General features: G+C 41.0%; 1 protein-coding gene across 2 annotated transcripts in view; it reads left to right on the top strand.

Annotated features, from left to right (window-relative positions):
* kcnq4 (potassium voltage-gated channel, KQT-like subfamily, member 4) overlaps nt 1–14,695 on the top strand; it is a 53,908-nt gene that overhangs the window by 31,654 nt on the left and 7,559 nt on the right. For both annotated transcript variants that reach the window (XM_085446562.1, XM_085446561.1), the window contains exons 3-11: nt 330–456; nt 766–941; nt 1,993–2,118; nt 2,786–2,896; nt 2,994–3,089; nt 3,203–3,291; nt 5,724–5,849; nt 8,685–8,914; nt 8,994–9,090. In XM_085446562.1, the coding sequence (XP_085302688.1) occupies nt 330–456; nt 766–941; nt 1,993–2,118; nt 2,786–2,896; nt 2,994–3,089; nt 3,203–3,291; nt 5,724–5,849; nt 8,685–8,914; nt 8,994–9,090 (1,178 nt within the window). The remainder of the gene's footprint in view (nt 1–329; nt 457–765; nt 942–1,992; nt 2,119–2,785; nt 2,897–2,993; nt 3,090–3,202; nt 3,292–5,723; nt 5,850–8,684; nt 8,915–8,993; nt 9,091–14,695) is intronic.

The raw sequence follows: 14,695 nt of genomic DNA, 5'->3' as shown, positions 1-14,695 counted from the left end.
TTTGCTTTTGTTTTTCTTTGTGGTCTCTCAACATAGAGGCTGTGTTGAGTTCACTTGAAAGGTAACATGGTCCTTTTTCCGAAAAAGGCGTTTAGCGTGTGGCTACAACACAAGCTGAACATAACCATGATCCAAAATGGATCACTGGCAACTTGATAGACGTTGGGCAGATAAACACCAGATTGCTACTAATAAAATAGACAGCTCTGTTTGGGAGGCAGTTGGTGAGCGTGACACTGGTTTAACAATTTAATGGGAACCCTGTAAAATGATGATTAGTTGAACAAACATAACTGACCCCTCTTTCACTCTGTGTGTGTCGCTTGCAGGAATTTGTCATGATCGTGGTGTTTGGCTTGGAGTACTTCATCAGGGTTTGGGCAGCCGGATGTTGCTGCAGATACCGAGGATGGAAAGGACGACTGAAATTTGCCAGGAAGCCTTTTTGTGTCATAGGTTAGAGTGTGTTTATTTGTGTTTTCCACCTGTTTTCTACTGATTTGGTGCTGAAAAAGCAGCTTAAAGTTGGAACCACTGACATTTATGGCATTAAGAGGGGGTGAAATTTCATAATTCACAGAAGGAGCCTGTAAGGGATGTTTCTCCTCTTATGGGAATTGCCTCTATAATAGCTACATTATGTAACACTGAAATAAGCCTGCGCCACGTCGCTGGAAAATATGTGAAACTATTAATGTATTCATATAAAAGTATCCCTCGGGTGCTGTTTCTTTCTTTGTCATGATGTGCACATCTTCTCTCTAGACTTCATTGTGTTCGTGGCGTCACTGGGAGTGATTGCAGCAGGCACGCAGGGCAACATCTTTGCTACGTCCGCCCTGCGCAGCATGCGTTTTCTTCAGATTTTGCGTATGGTACGCATGGACCGACGAGGAGGCACCTGGAAACTTCTGGGCTCCGTGGTGTATGCTCACAGCAAGGTGGGAATGAGAGGCTGATAAATATGCAGTTAGGTCCCTATGTTTTTGGGCGGTGACACAAAGTAAGATTTTCAAAAGTAGCTTAAATAAGAGTTTTTCAAATCAAACAATGGCCAAATCAGTTTCTTAATTCCAGCACAACAGAGCAGCTTTTCAGTTACTGAAGTCAAAACTGGAGGTGGAGAAACCCACGAACAAGCAAGGAGGAAACATGGCTTTCAATGATGCCCCTGGGATCTACACTTCAGTCCCTAAATGCAAAATTTCATCTGCATATTAAAAACAATCATTTAGCTTGGCAGTTATTTTAAACCTGTGAAAATGGGGAGCTGTGTATAACAACGTCTGTAGTTTCTGAACAGTTAACGTAATACTTTGGTAAAAACTTTCAAGTAAAAGTGAAATTTGCACTTCAGTGGCATGGTGATTGTTTGATGTAAAATCCACTGTGGTGGTGTACGTTGTCCAAACTCATCATACACATGTTCTGACATGTAAACACTGTTTATCTGGTTTATGTTTAAGCAATAACATTTCATTGATTAAGTTGTACACTGAAAATGAAAAGTAAGCTAATACACAGTAGCCACTTGCAACATTATGGATTATTATAAGAGCAGAGAGGAGGCTGAGGGCTGCCATTAAAAGGCCCGCGATGACATGATGGGAACTAATGGGATAAATATCTCAATAGCTTTCAGCGTCAAGGAATATCTTGTGACTCTAATGGATGACCAGCCGTTGTTTGGTTACATTCACAGGCCTCAAACATCAAACTCGCTGCTCATTTCTGGCAAATTAGCTGTTACCTTGTTGTGCTGACTTCCTCGCCTGTCACCCAGCATTCGGTTGGAGAACACCTATATACGGCTGTCATGATGATAATGGTGATGAATTGATGCATCAGCTGTCAGAGCAGCCAAGTCAAAGTGGAAGCCAAATGTGATTATGATGAGATTTTAGCCCATAATGATAATAGAGATACAGCAGAGACTGTGGTGGATTGTGATGCTGCTGACAGGTGTGACTAATACCACTGTCTGTCTCACAGGAGTTGATCACAGCCTGGTACATAGGTTTCCTGGTCCTGATCTTTGCCTCCTTCCTCGTCTACCTGGCAGAGAAAGACATCAACTCAGACTTCAACACTTATGCAGACTCCCTCTGGTGGGGGACTGTGAGTATTGCTAACTGTGCCCATATTTGGACTCCCTTTGCAAACATCCCTTTATCATCTTATCATCTGTGATTTAAATGCTCGAGTATACCCAGATGGGATCTATAAATTAAGATTCAGGAGGTGGTAAATGTGTTGTTTTTGGCCAGTTTGTTTAAAGAAGACTCAGTTGTAGGTGAGTGATTGTTGTGTTATCTGAATGTGCATTTCACAAACCTTTAGGTATGTGAGCTGTGCATTTTGTCTGTCTGACTGTCAACAAGACTGCAAAAAATCTGCCAGGCTGAGTTCCACAATGGAGCAAGAGCAATAGAAGAGCCCATTAAGTTTTGGCGTGGATCCACAGAGCTTCTATTAAACTTCTCACTCTTAGTCTTAGAGGAGGGTTCAGCGTGAGATAATTCACAGTGATTTCTAGTCACTGCAAAACATGTCATGAAAGATTGCTGTGGTTTTTAAATTGACAGAAATCACGGGTGGAAGTGAGTGCACTTTCATATCAGATCTTTTTTGTGGGAGTAACTTCAGCTTTCGTGAATATATGCTTGAAAAAATTGGCTCTTTGTAAAAGAAACAGTGCAACATGTCAGTGCAGTTTTTGAAAACTGGTAATTTATTAGGCCTCTTCTATTTTGAGCTCGAGATCTGTATTTCTTCCTCTACTCAGATAACTTTAACTACGATTGGCTACGGTGACAAGACCCCTCATACGTGGCAGGGACGGCTCCTAGCTGCCGGCTTTGCTCTTCTGGGAGTCTCTTTCTTTGCCCTGCCTGCTGTAAGTCTCCTATATTTACTCACAGTTCGCGACTCCTTCGGCATTGCCCAAAGTCACGAGTTGCACTCCTGACATTAATTTGATCTTTGACCCTCAGGGAATTTTGGGGTCAGGCTTTGCCTTAAAGGTTCAAGAGCAACACAGGCAGAAACACTTTGAGAAGAGGAGGATGCCTGCAGCAAACCTGATACAGGTGACGGCCACAGCAAGAGTCTCAAAAGCTGTTTCATTCACACTCAAGCAGGAAACCACACAGGCTGCTAACTTTCGCTGTTTTTATCGCTTTGTGTTTTTTTTTTTCTTCAGGCTGCATGGCGTCTCTACTCAACAGATGCCAAACACTCCTATCTAACAGCTACTTGGTACTTCTACGACAGCATGTTGCCTTCTTTCAGGTAGGCGCTCCTACCAGGCTGAGCACTGAGTGGATTCAGCCATCAGAAATCTGCGGGCACCTTTGGCCGTGTTTGGTTGGAGTGTAAAGGCAGACAGAGATTTGAGAGTTGCATCAGAACATTTCTCAAAAAGCAAATCCTGAAACATGTAGAGAAGTTTGTGGTTTGGTTTCTGCTCATGCGTTCATATCGCTGCACACATCATGTCTGCTACCTGCAACCCTCTCTCAGTTAAACTGAGGATTGTAGTGACAGAAATGATTTTGATTTGCTCTCCATTTATTATTTAAGATTTCTGCCACCTTGTTTATTTTTTCAGATTTTTCTTCTACGCAGTGGTTTCTTACGTTTTGCATTTATGTATTAATTTGACTAATTTTTATTTTCTTAAAAGGAGGGGAACCTGAGAAACATGAAGAGACACATGCATCTGTTTACATTTAAATTAAGTCAGACTTGCACTGCCCGATTCTTACTCTTCACACATGTACAGTACCGTGCAGTCTTGAACTACTCCTCATTTCTTTATGTTTTGTTACCTGGCAATTATCAGAGGAATGCTTTGTTTGTTTATTTATTCATTTTCTTAAGCCACTTAACATTGTCCTACAAATCATTCAAGCAAAAAAAAGAAATAAAGTGCTGAACCAGTTCTGCTTCTGTGTCTAACAGACGACAAAGAACCAAGGTTGAATTGTATCAGTTTAAAGAAACTGAACATGTGGACAAATGGCAGCTCTAATACAACTATCTGTAGCAGATAGTTGTATTAGATCTACCACTGTCTGATCTGATCTGTGATCAAAAAGTGTCAAAACTGATGGAATTATGAACACAAAAAAGCCCACTGATTTAGTACCATATGGAAATCATCTGATTTGTAACGGCTTCATTTTTCAGGATTGCAGTGATCACAAACACATTGCCTATTGAGTGAAAGCAAGCCTGCATAAAAAACACACAAAGAAACACTATCAGTCATGGATTGGCCTCCCCAGAGCCCAGACATCAACATTATTGATCATGCTGGCAAAGAACCGAACAAAAGGTAGCCAACAGAAGAGCTTTGAATGTCCTTCAAGGAGTCTGAAGAAATATTACTGAAGACTAGGGCTGCCACGATTAGTCGACTAGTCACGATTACGTCGACTATCAAAATCGTCGACGACTAATTTAATAGTCGACGCGTCGTTTGAAGCTTTGTAAGATCACAAAAGACGCAGGAATCAGTAGTAGGATTTAAGAGTGTAATAATGGACTGAAACAGAAGATGGCAGCACTGCATGTCCAAGGATGCCAGCTGCCGTTAAACCCCGAAGAAGAAGAAACTGTGTCCCAGAATTCATAGCGCGGCCCATCGCGGCCCTGCTTAGTTTCCAACAATGGCGGCAGCTGGTTAGTTTTAATATTATTCTTATTATTCTTTCTGGGTCACAAAATAAACGTTTAACATATTTTCAGGCGAGAATGTAGCTGTGTAAACCTCAAATATCTGCTCAGTTTATCAAGACACCACATATTTTCAAAAGCGCTCCGACGTTTTCGGAGGCATCTGTTACCCACTAGCTCGATAGCTAGCCGGGGGCTAGGCTAACTAGAGCCGTGAGAACACCGGACTCCCGGCAGATCGTTTTCAAACCCACCGCCGTCTTTCACTACTCAGGTTAAACATGATATATAAGTCACTTAGATAACTTCAAAATGTTGTTTGGCTTTTTTCAGTGTTTTATTTGTTCCTGAGTAAATCGGTTTGGATGAGATTAAAGTTATAGTTTTTACACAGCTGAATAAACATCAAGCAGACAGCTGATTATCAGAAGTGTGAGATGCTTGAGAATTTACTCCGGTGTCCTGTTATATTTTAGATAGCAAGGAGTTTATTAAACTTCACCGAAACACTCTGCAAATGTCATTAAAATTTAATAAACTATCATCTTGTCTTTATTTTTAGTTAGCACATACCTTAAACACTTAAAGCTGAAAGCTAATGATAGTTATATAAGAGCAGATGCTGCTGGTGCAATAAGCTGTATGCTGTATGTTCAATGGATGATGATCTGATTAGTCGACTAATCGCAAAAGTAATCGCTGACTAGTCGACTATCAAAATAATCGTTTGTGGCAGCCCTACTGAAGACTGCTTAAAGACTCGATAAGAATGCTCGCCTTTTTCCTAGTATTTTGTGTTTCCATGTATGTTTGCACGTGTTTTTAATATCTCTGTGCACCTATTTCCCATTTTCAAATATAAACAAATCAGCTTTGGCTCAAGACATTTGCACAGTACTCTACATCTTAGATCTTTCATGTATCCCTCTTGTTTTGAGCGTTTGGACCATCGATTTGGCCTTTTTGTTAGTTTTTCCTCCATTTGTTGCCTTTTTGTTCATTTGTTCATGTGTTTTTTGTTTATTTGTGCACGTGGGTGTCAGAGAACTGACGCTACTGTTCAGTCACCTCCAGAGACAGCGTAACACCAAGAAGGTTCTCCACAACTCCTACCACACGCTGCTGTCTGGGCTGCGGCCCTACAGCTCCCCCTACCTGTCGGGGGACAGGTACGCAACAGCCTCACAGTACATCCAGGCAGGGTGACAAAAGTCTGCCTATAGTCCTGCTGTAGGCAATAAGACACAGAACAATACACTCAGCAGGTGTACACATGCAAAAGACACGCTGCTTCCAGAGCTTTCTGCATGTACGCCTTTTATCTAACAGTTCTTCACTAATGTGATCTGAGACCACTGTGTTGCAGGCCCTCCTGCTTCTCTGCATCTTTGTCTGCTTTAGCGCATACTCCTGCCATTTCCACCACCTCTTGCTGTTCACTCACCAGTTTCCTCTTCCTGTCTTCATCTTTCTTCCCCTATTATTTCCATCGTATCTTTTCCATGCCATCCATCCTCCATCTGTTCTCAGGAAGGCAGAAGTTCCATGCAGGTTTGTTCTCCAAGTCATGAGATGTGCTTGTTGAGTAAAGGGCATTCATAGCTGGGATAGATTCATTAGCATAAACTCAAACCAAAGTAACACAGGGCTGTTTATCTAATTTGTAAACAGTGGAGTTATGCATGAGAGCGAAGCACATTAAGGTTTTTGAATATTAAGTTTTGTTGGTAGGATTGTCTCGTTATTGAGGAGCTGCTGTCCCACCGTGATGTTTAATGGACTGTCTTGATGAATATACTCAGGTGAAGCATTACCTTCTACCCTGGCATGACCCTTTCCCACCAACTGATCCCACCTAACTGCTAACTGAGCGTGTCTCAGTAATCCAAACTTGCCTCTCAGAAATATATTTTCCAGTTGAAGGTAAGGGAAGAGGCTGTTTGGACTATTGAGATGTTACACCTCACCCCTCCTCTCTCCGTTTCTTGCTTCTGCTGCGTTTTATCCTCACGGGTAACAACACGTACTCAGGTTGTGTCCCAGAACTTCTCCGCCATCCTCCCCCACTTCTTCCACTCCTCTCTTCCCCTCACTTCCTCTCTCCCTCTGCCTTGTGTGTCTCCCCAGTCAACTCCTCTCTAAAAAGCGGGGTCTCTTCCGGATACACGCTGGCCGCAAGCAGAGGTATCCACGGCAACAAGCCTGTGCACGGGGCACGCTAAATTGTCACAGATCAATACCTAGCATCCTCCTTTAACGGCACATCCTCCTTACCTTGCCTGAAACACCCAAATGATTGTGGGCCAGTGCAGTGATTTAAATGTTTTGTTCATGGAAAAAAAAAAATTCTGATGTGAAATTTTTTTAACAGTAACCACTTAAATTAAAGTAGCACGACTTAGCTGATGCTACAGCATTTCATTTTGTTTTAAGCAATCAACAAGCTGCCATGTGAAACTTCAAACAGTCACTACGTTCTGGTCCACAAATGCTTGCGTGAATCCTTTATTATAAAAACATGCTCTCCTATGTTTTAATATGAGGAAATTTCTCCAAGTTCTTCTTTATTGTAATTGCTGGAGAATGTAGAGCTGAATGTTTTTGTTTTGGCAAAGAAGCGACGAAACCATGTGTTAAAATCACTGCAGAAGTCGTGGGTGATTTACGACTCTGACAAGTTAAACACATGGATTTTGAGGACATTGAGTATTCCCTCAAAAATCAGTGACTTTTTACTCTTTGAAAAGTCTGATAAATGTCATGCTCTAGTCTTGCTTCCTGCTTTCATTTCAGTTAGTCAGTTCAGTTTTTAGTCTCTTCTTGGAGAAACTGCTTAAACGATTAAGCATGCTTTCCACTTTCCTGTTCATATTAGTCATATTAGTTTGCAAACAATGTATTCTTTAGTGCTCAAATACTTTAGATTGCATGCAGTATTCCTGCATGGCTGTGGAAAGATTCAGTAAAGTTCGTGGTCCTCAGTGGATCCAAATGATTTTACGTCCTTTCCCAGCAGCATGCAAACTCCTTTCACTCTACCTCCCCCATTTCTTCTACTCTAACCAAAGCATTTCTCATTGCTTGAATGAAATGCGGTTTCCAACAACACTCCCAAGCTGTTTATATTTTCATTTAAATGGCCGGCTACCTTGTAACACATGCAAAACAAAGAGTATATCATCGTAAAAAACAAATTCTTGAGCGAATGACTTGGCCAAAATTGCTCCGTGGTGCATGATGTTTGTGTTGCCTTATGGATCCGTGACAGGAACATGTGAGTGGCCATAGTGTTGGGTTGGACTACAAGTGCATGCTATAACAGCAGCGTTAGGAGTCAATCATCCGTAGAGAATGGCTGCTAAATAGCTTTTCTACTGTAAAGAGATGACCTCACGTATGGGGCTGACTTGTGGTGAGTGGTATAGAGTACTTAATGAGACACCTTTTATATGGCTGCACTTTGAAGCTAATATTTTGATGCTTATACACCGTTGAACGGATTAAGAGAGCTTTTCTGATGGTAGGTGGAGCATTTTTCCGCCGTCCCAGCACTAGTGCAAGTCTTGAATCAGGTTTCGGGTTTTGATTTTGCTGATTCAGGTGCTGTGATAGGCACATTAAATGAACAAATCCTCAGGGCAGAATGAGTTTCTAGCAATTCAGAGTGCTGCATTTGGACACTGCCTCCGTGATAAGTCAGCTAGTCTGTCTTTCGTTGGGACAAAATATAAATGTCTGTCCGTCTCCTTGCTTCGTCTGTTTGTATATGTGATGACTGTTTAGAAAGACAGGCCACATTTTTGGTGTTCTTCCACAATTACTAACAGACTCCTTTCCAACAAGCTCAGGCTGCCCTTCTCTCGCTTCCCTAAGCTCGCAGGATAACACGGTGTAGTGACCTGTAAAGTCAAAGGCATGGACATTGCGATCAGTGACAAAACTGCAGTTTTCCAAAATGAATACCAGTGCCTGCATATGTTTAACTCTTTCTACTTTGCTGTCAGCGGTAAAATAGGCTTTCGGGATCGGATCAGGATGAACAATTCCCGTTCATCCCAAACTATTCGGAACAAGGCTTCGCCGTTGTCCCCTAGCTCTGGTGTCCGCCGCTCTCCCAGCCAGGAGAACGTCCCCGAGGCCACGAGCCCGGGAAAGGTCCAAAAGAGCTGGAGCTTCAATGACCGCACACGCTTCCGCACCTCCCTGCGCCTCAAACCGCGTCCTCCTGTTGATGGTGAGCAGCCCACACACACTTTCTATTCTCTTTGCATTTAAATGTGTCTGAGTAACTCACCGCTGCTCTGCACTAATAGAGGGACTCGGGGAGGACAGCGTGGAAGACAAACCATACTGTGACGTAACAATGGAGGAGGTGATCCCAGCAGTGAAGACGCTTATACGAGCTGTCAGGTGAGTCCTGCCATCAGCTGTACTTCCTGAAATTGAGGTTTTTTTCTTTTTGTGTGAGTGTGAAATAAACATTTGGAGGTCCTTCCTTAATTTTTAAAATTGTATTTCTGTACTTGACATCAAAGACTTAAACACTAGTTTATCTGTATTTTGTCGCAGAAGCTTTAACTGTGGAGTTTTATTGGATAACATATCTTCTATTACAAGTATTTCTTTTATGCTTCAATCATCTCCTCTCTTAGTGACCACGCTGAAGTATAAAACTTGTATTTGCTGATCCATTGTTGTATTTTTGATCTTTTGTAATTTGTGACTTAATTAGAAACATCTCAAATGATACTGAAATAATAATTTCAATACTGAAACCATACTTAATATAGTCTTTTATTGAGCTTTATGGTTGATTCCTTTGTCTCCATCGCACTACAGCCAAGTTTTAGTGATGACACTTTTAGCAGGTTGATATTAGACATCAAAATATTCTCTATTTAATAAAAGAAAATAATATAAAGTCAACTACAGTCATTTGACAAAGAAACTATCTTTCAGCTCTGTCTAGGAGTCAGGATATAATAAAAAAAATCTTTACACTGTCTCGTTACTTATTTGCATGGCTATATGGCTATAATGCACAAAAACCACCTGCAGCATATCAGCACCAACACCTCATACAAACTGTCAAGCATGGTGGTGGAGGGGTGATGACTTGGGCTTGTTTTGCAGCCATAGGACATGAACACCTTGCATTAAGTTGACCATGAACTCCTCTGTACACCAAAGCATTCTAGAGTCAAATGTGAAGACATTTGTCCAACAGCTGAAGCTGGGCCCAAATTGGGTCATCCAACAAGACAATGATCCCCAAACACAAATATACAACAGAAGGGCTGAAAAAGAAAAGAATCAAGATGTCGCATTGGTCGAGTCAAAGCTCAGACCTCAACCTGATTGAAAAGCTGTGGAGGAACCTTAACAGAGTTTTGCTTAAATGAAGGACCCAAACATTAATGAACTGAAGCAACGCTGTAAAGAAGAACAGGTCAGAAATGCTCCACAGTGATGTGAGAGAGTGATAAAACAATTACTTCAACTTATTGTTGGCAAAGGTAACTCTACAAGCTACTGAATCATGGATTTGTTTAGTTTTACAAATACTGCTTCTGTATTTGGCTTAGCCTTTGTTGAGTAAGTAGTGACACGATGTAATATGTTGCTGTTCTTGCATGGTTGTAGCGCTCCAAGCATAAAGCGACTTTTTTATATTTTCATATGTAAAACCTTTGAACTGACCAAGGTTGTACTTTCTTTTCTACATGAGTGTAGTTTCTCTATTAAATCATAATTTTCAGCTACAAGCCAGAGCTGCTGTCCGTCCTGTTATTGACTGGATAAGATCACTCACCCGCCAGTGGTGGTTCCTATTGTACACAGCCTTCATTAATAGGTGAACATGCCTCTCCTCCATTTAAGAGCTGGCGTGCGCAGATTCAGCTGACTGAGTAAAAATGTCTTCTTAGGAGAGGTAACTGGGCCCTCCTGCAGGCTGGGTTAGTTCCCTCCATGTGACCTTGTGTCTCAGCAGGCCCGACTCATTCATGTGTGAGGTGGCATGACTGGAAAAATGTATTAGAGAGTATACAAGCATCCAGATGATGCTGTGTCATTTCAACAATGACACCAAAAATTAGAAGTTGCTTACACCTGAGCTGAGATTGATGTTAATTCCTATCATGCCGAAAAGTGGAGAGACATGTGGACATAGGTCCAGTGTCCTCCCACCTCATGTACACAGTCACATTCATTCTCACATAATAGTAAGAGATTGTAGCAGAGGAATACTACAATTGCTAGCAAACATCTGGTGTTACGGTCTAGTTTGTCTCCCGGGGTGCAGGTTGGGGTGACGATGAGAGCACATTAAAATGACTCTGGTCCCTGATGTCAGCACTGTACCCTCAGAGCATTTCTCTTGATAGCGTGACAGCGTCTGTGTGGTTCCATATATACTTTAAAAAATAGCGGTTATATGCATAAATTGAAAATCTATATATCATGACATCAGGGATTGTGAAATTCAGCTGTCATTCAACAGTAACTTGTTTTAGACAGATTTCTGGCCTGTAAGTTCATAATATCCCTTTCCCTGATGCAATCACACAAAGGCAGTTGGTAAATCAACTCAAGGTACCAGAGACCAGCTACAACACAAGTGGTGTTGACAACATGTGACTAATTGTAAACATTTCTATTGTCAGCTGAGGCTGTAAACCGTGAGCTGAAAAAGCCAAAGAGGTTATAGAGGTAACACGGGCTAAAAGCAACACTCTTGGTGTAGCCACTCAGTGTGTCTGAGGAGATGTACAGCATATAGTAATCTATTTAAAACTAAGGTACGAATGTGTACGCTAAGTGAAAAAGCCTGCAGTGTAAAAGCACTGAATAAATAAAGTCCATTTAAAGCCAAGAAGGAAAAAATGCAGACTGTGTCAGTCAGTAAACTTAGTGTGTGCAAAACTAAGTACATAAATTTTGTACTACAAGTTCAAGCCTTTATGCTTCAGGATTATTTTACTACATGGCATCTTATAGGACAGTAAAGCTGCTAAACTCTCTCTCATCTCTTGCTTAGTGGGTAAGTTACCATATGTGCTCACCTCTCTCTTTAGATTGAAGGTTGTCAGTTCAAGTGCAGTATGGGACAGTTCTCAAAACCTCTTCTTTTGGTTTATATTGTGTATTATACATCAGCACCCTTTTTTAGAAATGTTTTCCCTCTTCTTATATCTCACATAGAACACTGTAGATATTTTCCTGTGAAGAAAATCATTCCATACTGCAGAGGGAACGCTTTACTACAACGAGTTAACTCTGAACACTGAGGGTGACTACACTTTAAATACAAAAAGTTTTATGGCATAAACAGTTACGACCTTTCGGAGCATTTCCATTAGGTACAGAGTAGCTGCTATCTCATGTACAGTACACCTCCTATGTGTTTATAAGCCATCATCTTTACCTCTAACTTTCTAGCTGCATCAGAGGCGAGCTAGAGAAACATGACCTGCTCTGGAGCAGGTAAGGTGTGTGCAAGTTACCATGGTGACTTCATAGCTTGGAGAAACAACAATCAATTGAATATTTTCTAAGGTTGAAAGAGTATTATGATTGAACAGTAGAGACACAGACACTTAACAAGGGAACAGCTTATGCTGTCAGTCCGATCTGAACCCGAAAAGCTTGATTGTGTTGGAATATTTATTACACTTATGGTCACATAACATGGTTTTGATTACCTGGACAAAGGCCACAGACCAAAATGCATTGATGAAGTTGTTCTTCATACCACACTTGTTGCTTTCCTTCATGCATGTTGGCAAAAGATGTTGTCAGCTGGTGTGAGTGTAAATATTGACTCTTAATATGATAATATGATAATATGCTTAAATTAAACTAGTGAAATAAACTGGAAAAATGGAAGATTATATTACAGCTTTGATTCTTTATTGTATTTATCTGAGGCCTGCCCGCATTTATTATTTCACTAATAAAAACACCAGTCTTGGATTTGTCGCATGGTGTTTTTTAGGTGTCTGTGGATACAGCTTGTTAATTTATCACTGGTATCAGATTGGTATCAGTATCATATCAGAAATGGAAAAAGCTGCATCCGTTATAAAGACAGGCAGTTATGAAATGCAGCACATTTGTCTTCTTACCCAACAAGGTCAACAGGACATCTCTGCCCCGTCTCTCAGGTTTTCTAAGTTTGACGCTGTTTAAACCGATCAGACTTTACTCTTGTCCACTTACTAATGAGCTGTCTGAACACAGTGCTTGTTAACACATAGAGTGATGCTTTCTCTTCATTGGGTGCACAGCAGATGGATGTTTACCATTGCAGAGATGATGTATAATGGTTTGATAGTGTAATGCCACTGATAGGCCATTATATGATCTCTCCTCGGGTTTTCACTTGACTCAGCAGATAGCTCTGACCTCAGCTGCTCAGTGCTGCAGACAATAGAAGTGAGGAGCTTCCTATATATAGTGCAGGTGTGTAAACAGCAGGTGCATCACTGTGTTAACACACACACATGCATGCAGCTTCTCAGAAAGGTATTTGATTGGTGTAAGTGAAAACACCACATTTTGCAGCAGGTCTTAGTGCTGATCTTTCACTTTCGGTGAATGTTATTAATCAGTGCCCGGCTGACTGAATAAATGCGTAAATGCCCGTTCTGTTTGCGTATGTGCGAAGGGATTGGTAGTGGGAGAAAGGAGGAGGGTGTGGGGAAATTAGGTCTGGTGTTTTTCTGTATTTCCTTTATTGTAAGTCTCCTCCAAACAAATCCAATAATCTAAAGTACTATGCAAATGTCTTGAGCCGCTGCTGATGTGTTTATATTTATGCTAGAAAAATGGGATACAGGTGCAGACAGTTATTGAAATGTGCAAAAACACATGAAAATACAGTATATGAGGCAAAAACTGAGTTTGTACAAATCTAATGAGCATTAAAGTGAATTTTTGTTATGGCCTTTATTCTTTAACGCAGCCTGAACTCTCTTAGGAAAGCTTTCCTGTAATTTGTAACTTTCTTTGTAGTTGGAATGATTCATAGGTCTGCATTAAGTGGCTTAACAAACAAACAAAACAAATATTCCTCTGAAAATGATCAGGTACAAGGATTGAACTGAAAATGAGTCAAATAGCAGCCAGTGTCAAACAAATAACTCGTCACAAAGAACTTCAGGAAGCCTGGAGAACTATTGCTCAAGCCCACTTTGAAATCTGACTCCTGGGAAGCAAAATATAAAGAAATGATGGCTCAGACGAAGTGACAAAAATAGCTTGGACACGGCCACTATTTATCCGGTTGTTCAGTGATGACGTGACGAATCCTACTTCCGGGTCTAAAGTAGTCTGCGTTTAATATGGCTTTTGTGTTGTTAACATGTTTAATGTTATGTATTTTCTTCTATTTGATCTCAAAAAGCTCCTAAAACAGTCAGTGATCCCTGTTGACCTCCCTCGGCTTTTATTACCACTAATCATTTATTTAAGCTCAGTTTTTAAAACCTTAGGATGTAGCTACAGCCCAGCCCATGCAGCAGTATATGAATGACTAACCTCGTATTGTGGATGGATTATCTCAGTTGTTCTCCTGGCTGAAGTTTGGTCCTTTTACAGCATCCTGCCATGCGATTACATTTGTTCCTGACCACCGAGAAAAAGTTAGCTTGTTTATATTATGCTAACATAGCTGTGTCGCTAGCGGTCACGTAGCACATCATTATATACCAGCTAGCCCAACTTCAGTAACCCTACAAACGTCACTGCTGTTTAGTTTTCTGTCTTCGTTTATGCTGGAAGTGATAACAGAGCTGTACGTTTTAATTTGTTTCCAAAACCCCGCAGTCAGGACATGCTATATTGTATAGATAGAAGCTAGCGAGCTAACTCCCTGCTAACTTCTAACTCCGTTAAATGTCATAAATTCCGTTTTCATGGATGCCTGGATGTTAAACTCAATTGTTACACCTGGTAGAGCAGAACGCTGATCATTTTATTAAAGATGAAAGACTTTAGACAGTTTTTCAACTCT

This window comes from Copadichromis virginalis, linkage group LG22 (assembly GCF_057382275.1).
Source record: "Copadichromis virginalis isolate Kocher_CV1m ecotype Utaka linkage group LG22, C_Virginalis_male_GT1.1, whole genome shotgun sequence".
NCBI classification, from domain to species: domain Eukaryota; kingdom Metazoa; phylum Chordata; class Actinopteri; order Cichliformes; family Cichlidae; genus Copadichromis; species Copadichromis virginalis.
This window is presented reverse-complemented; position numbering and strand designations above follow the sequence as displayed.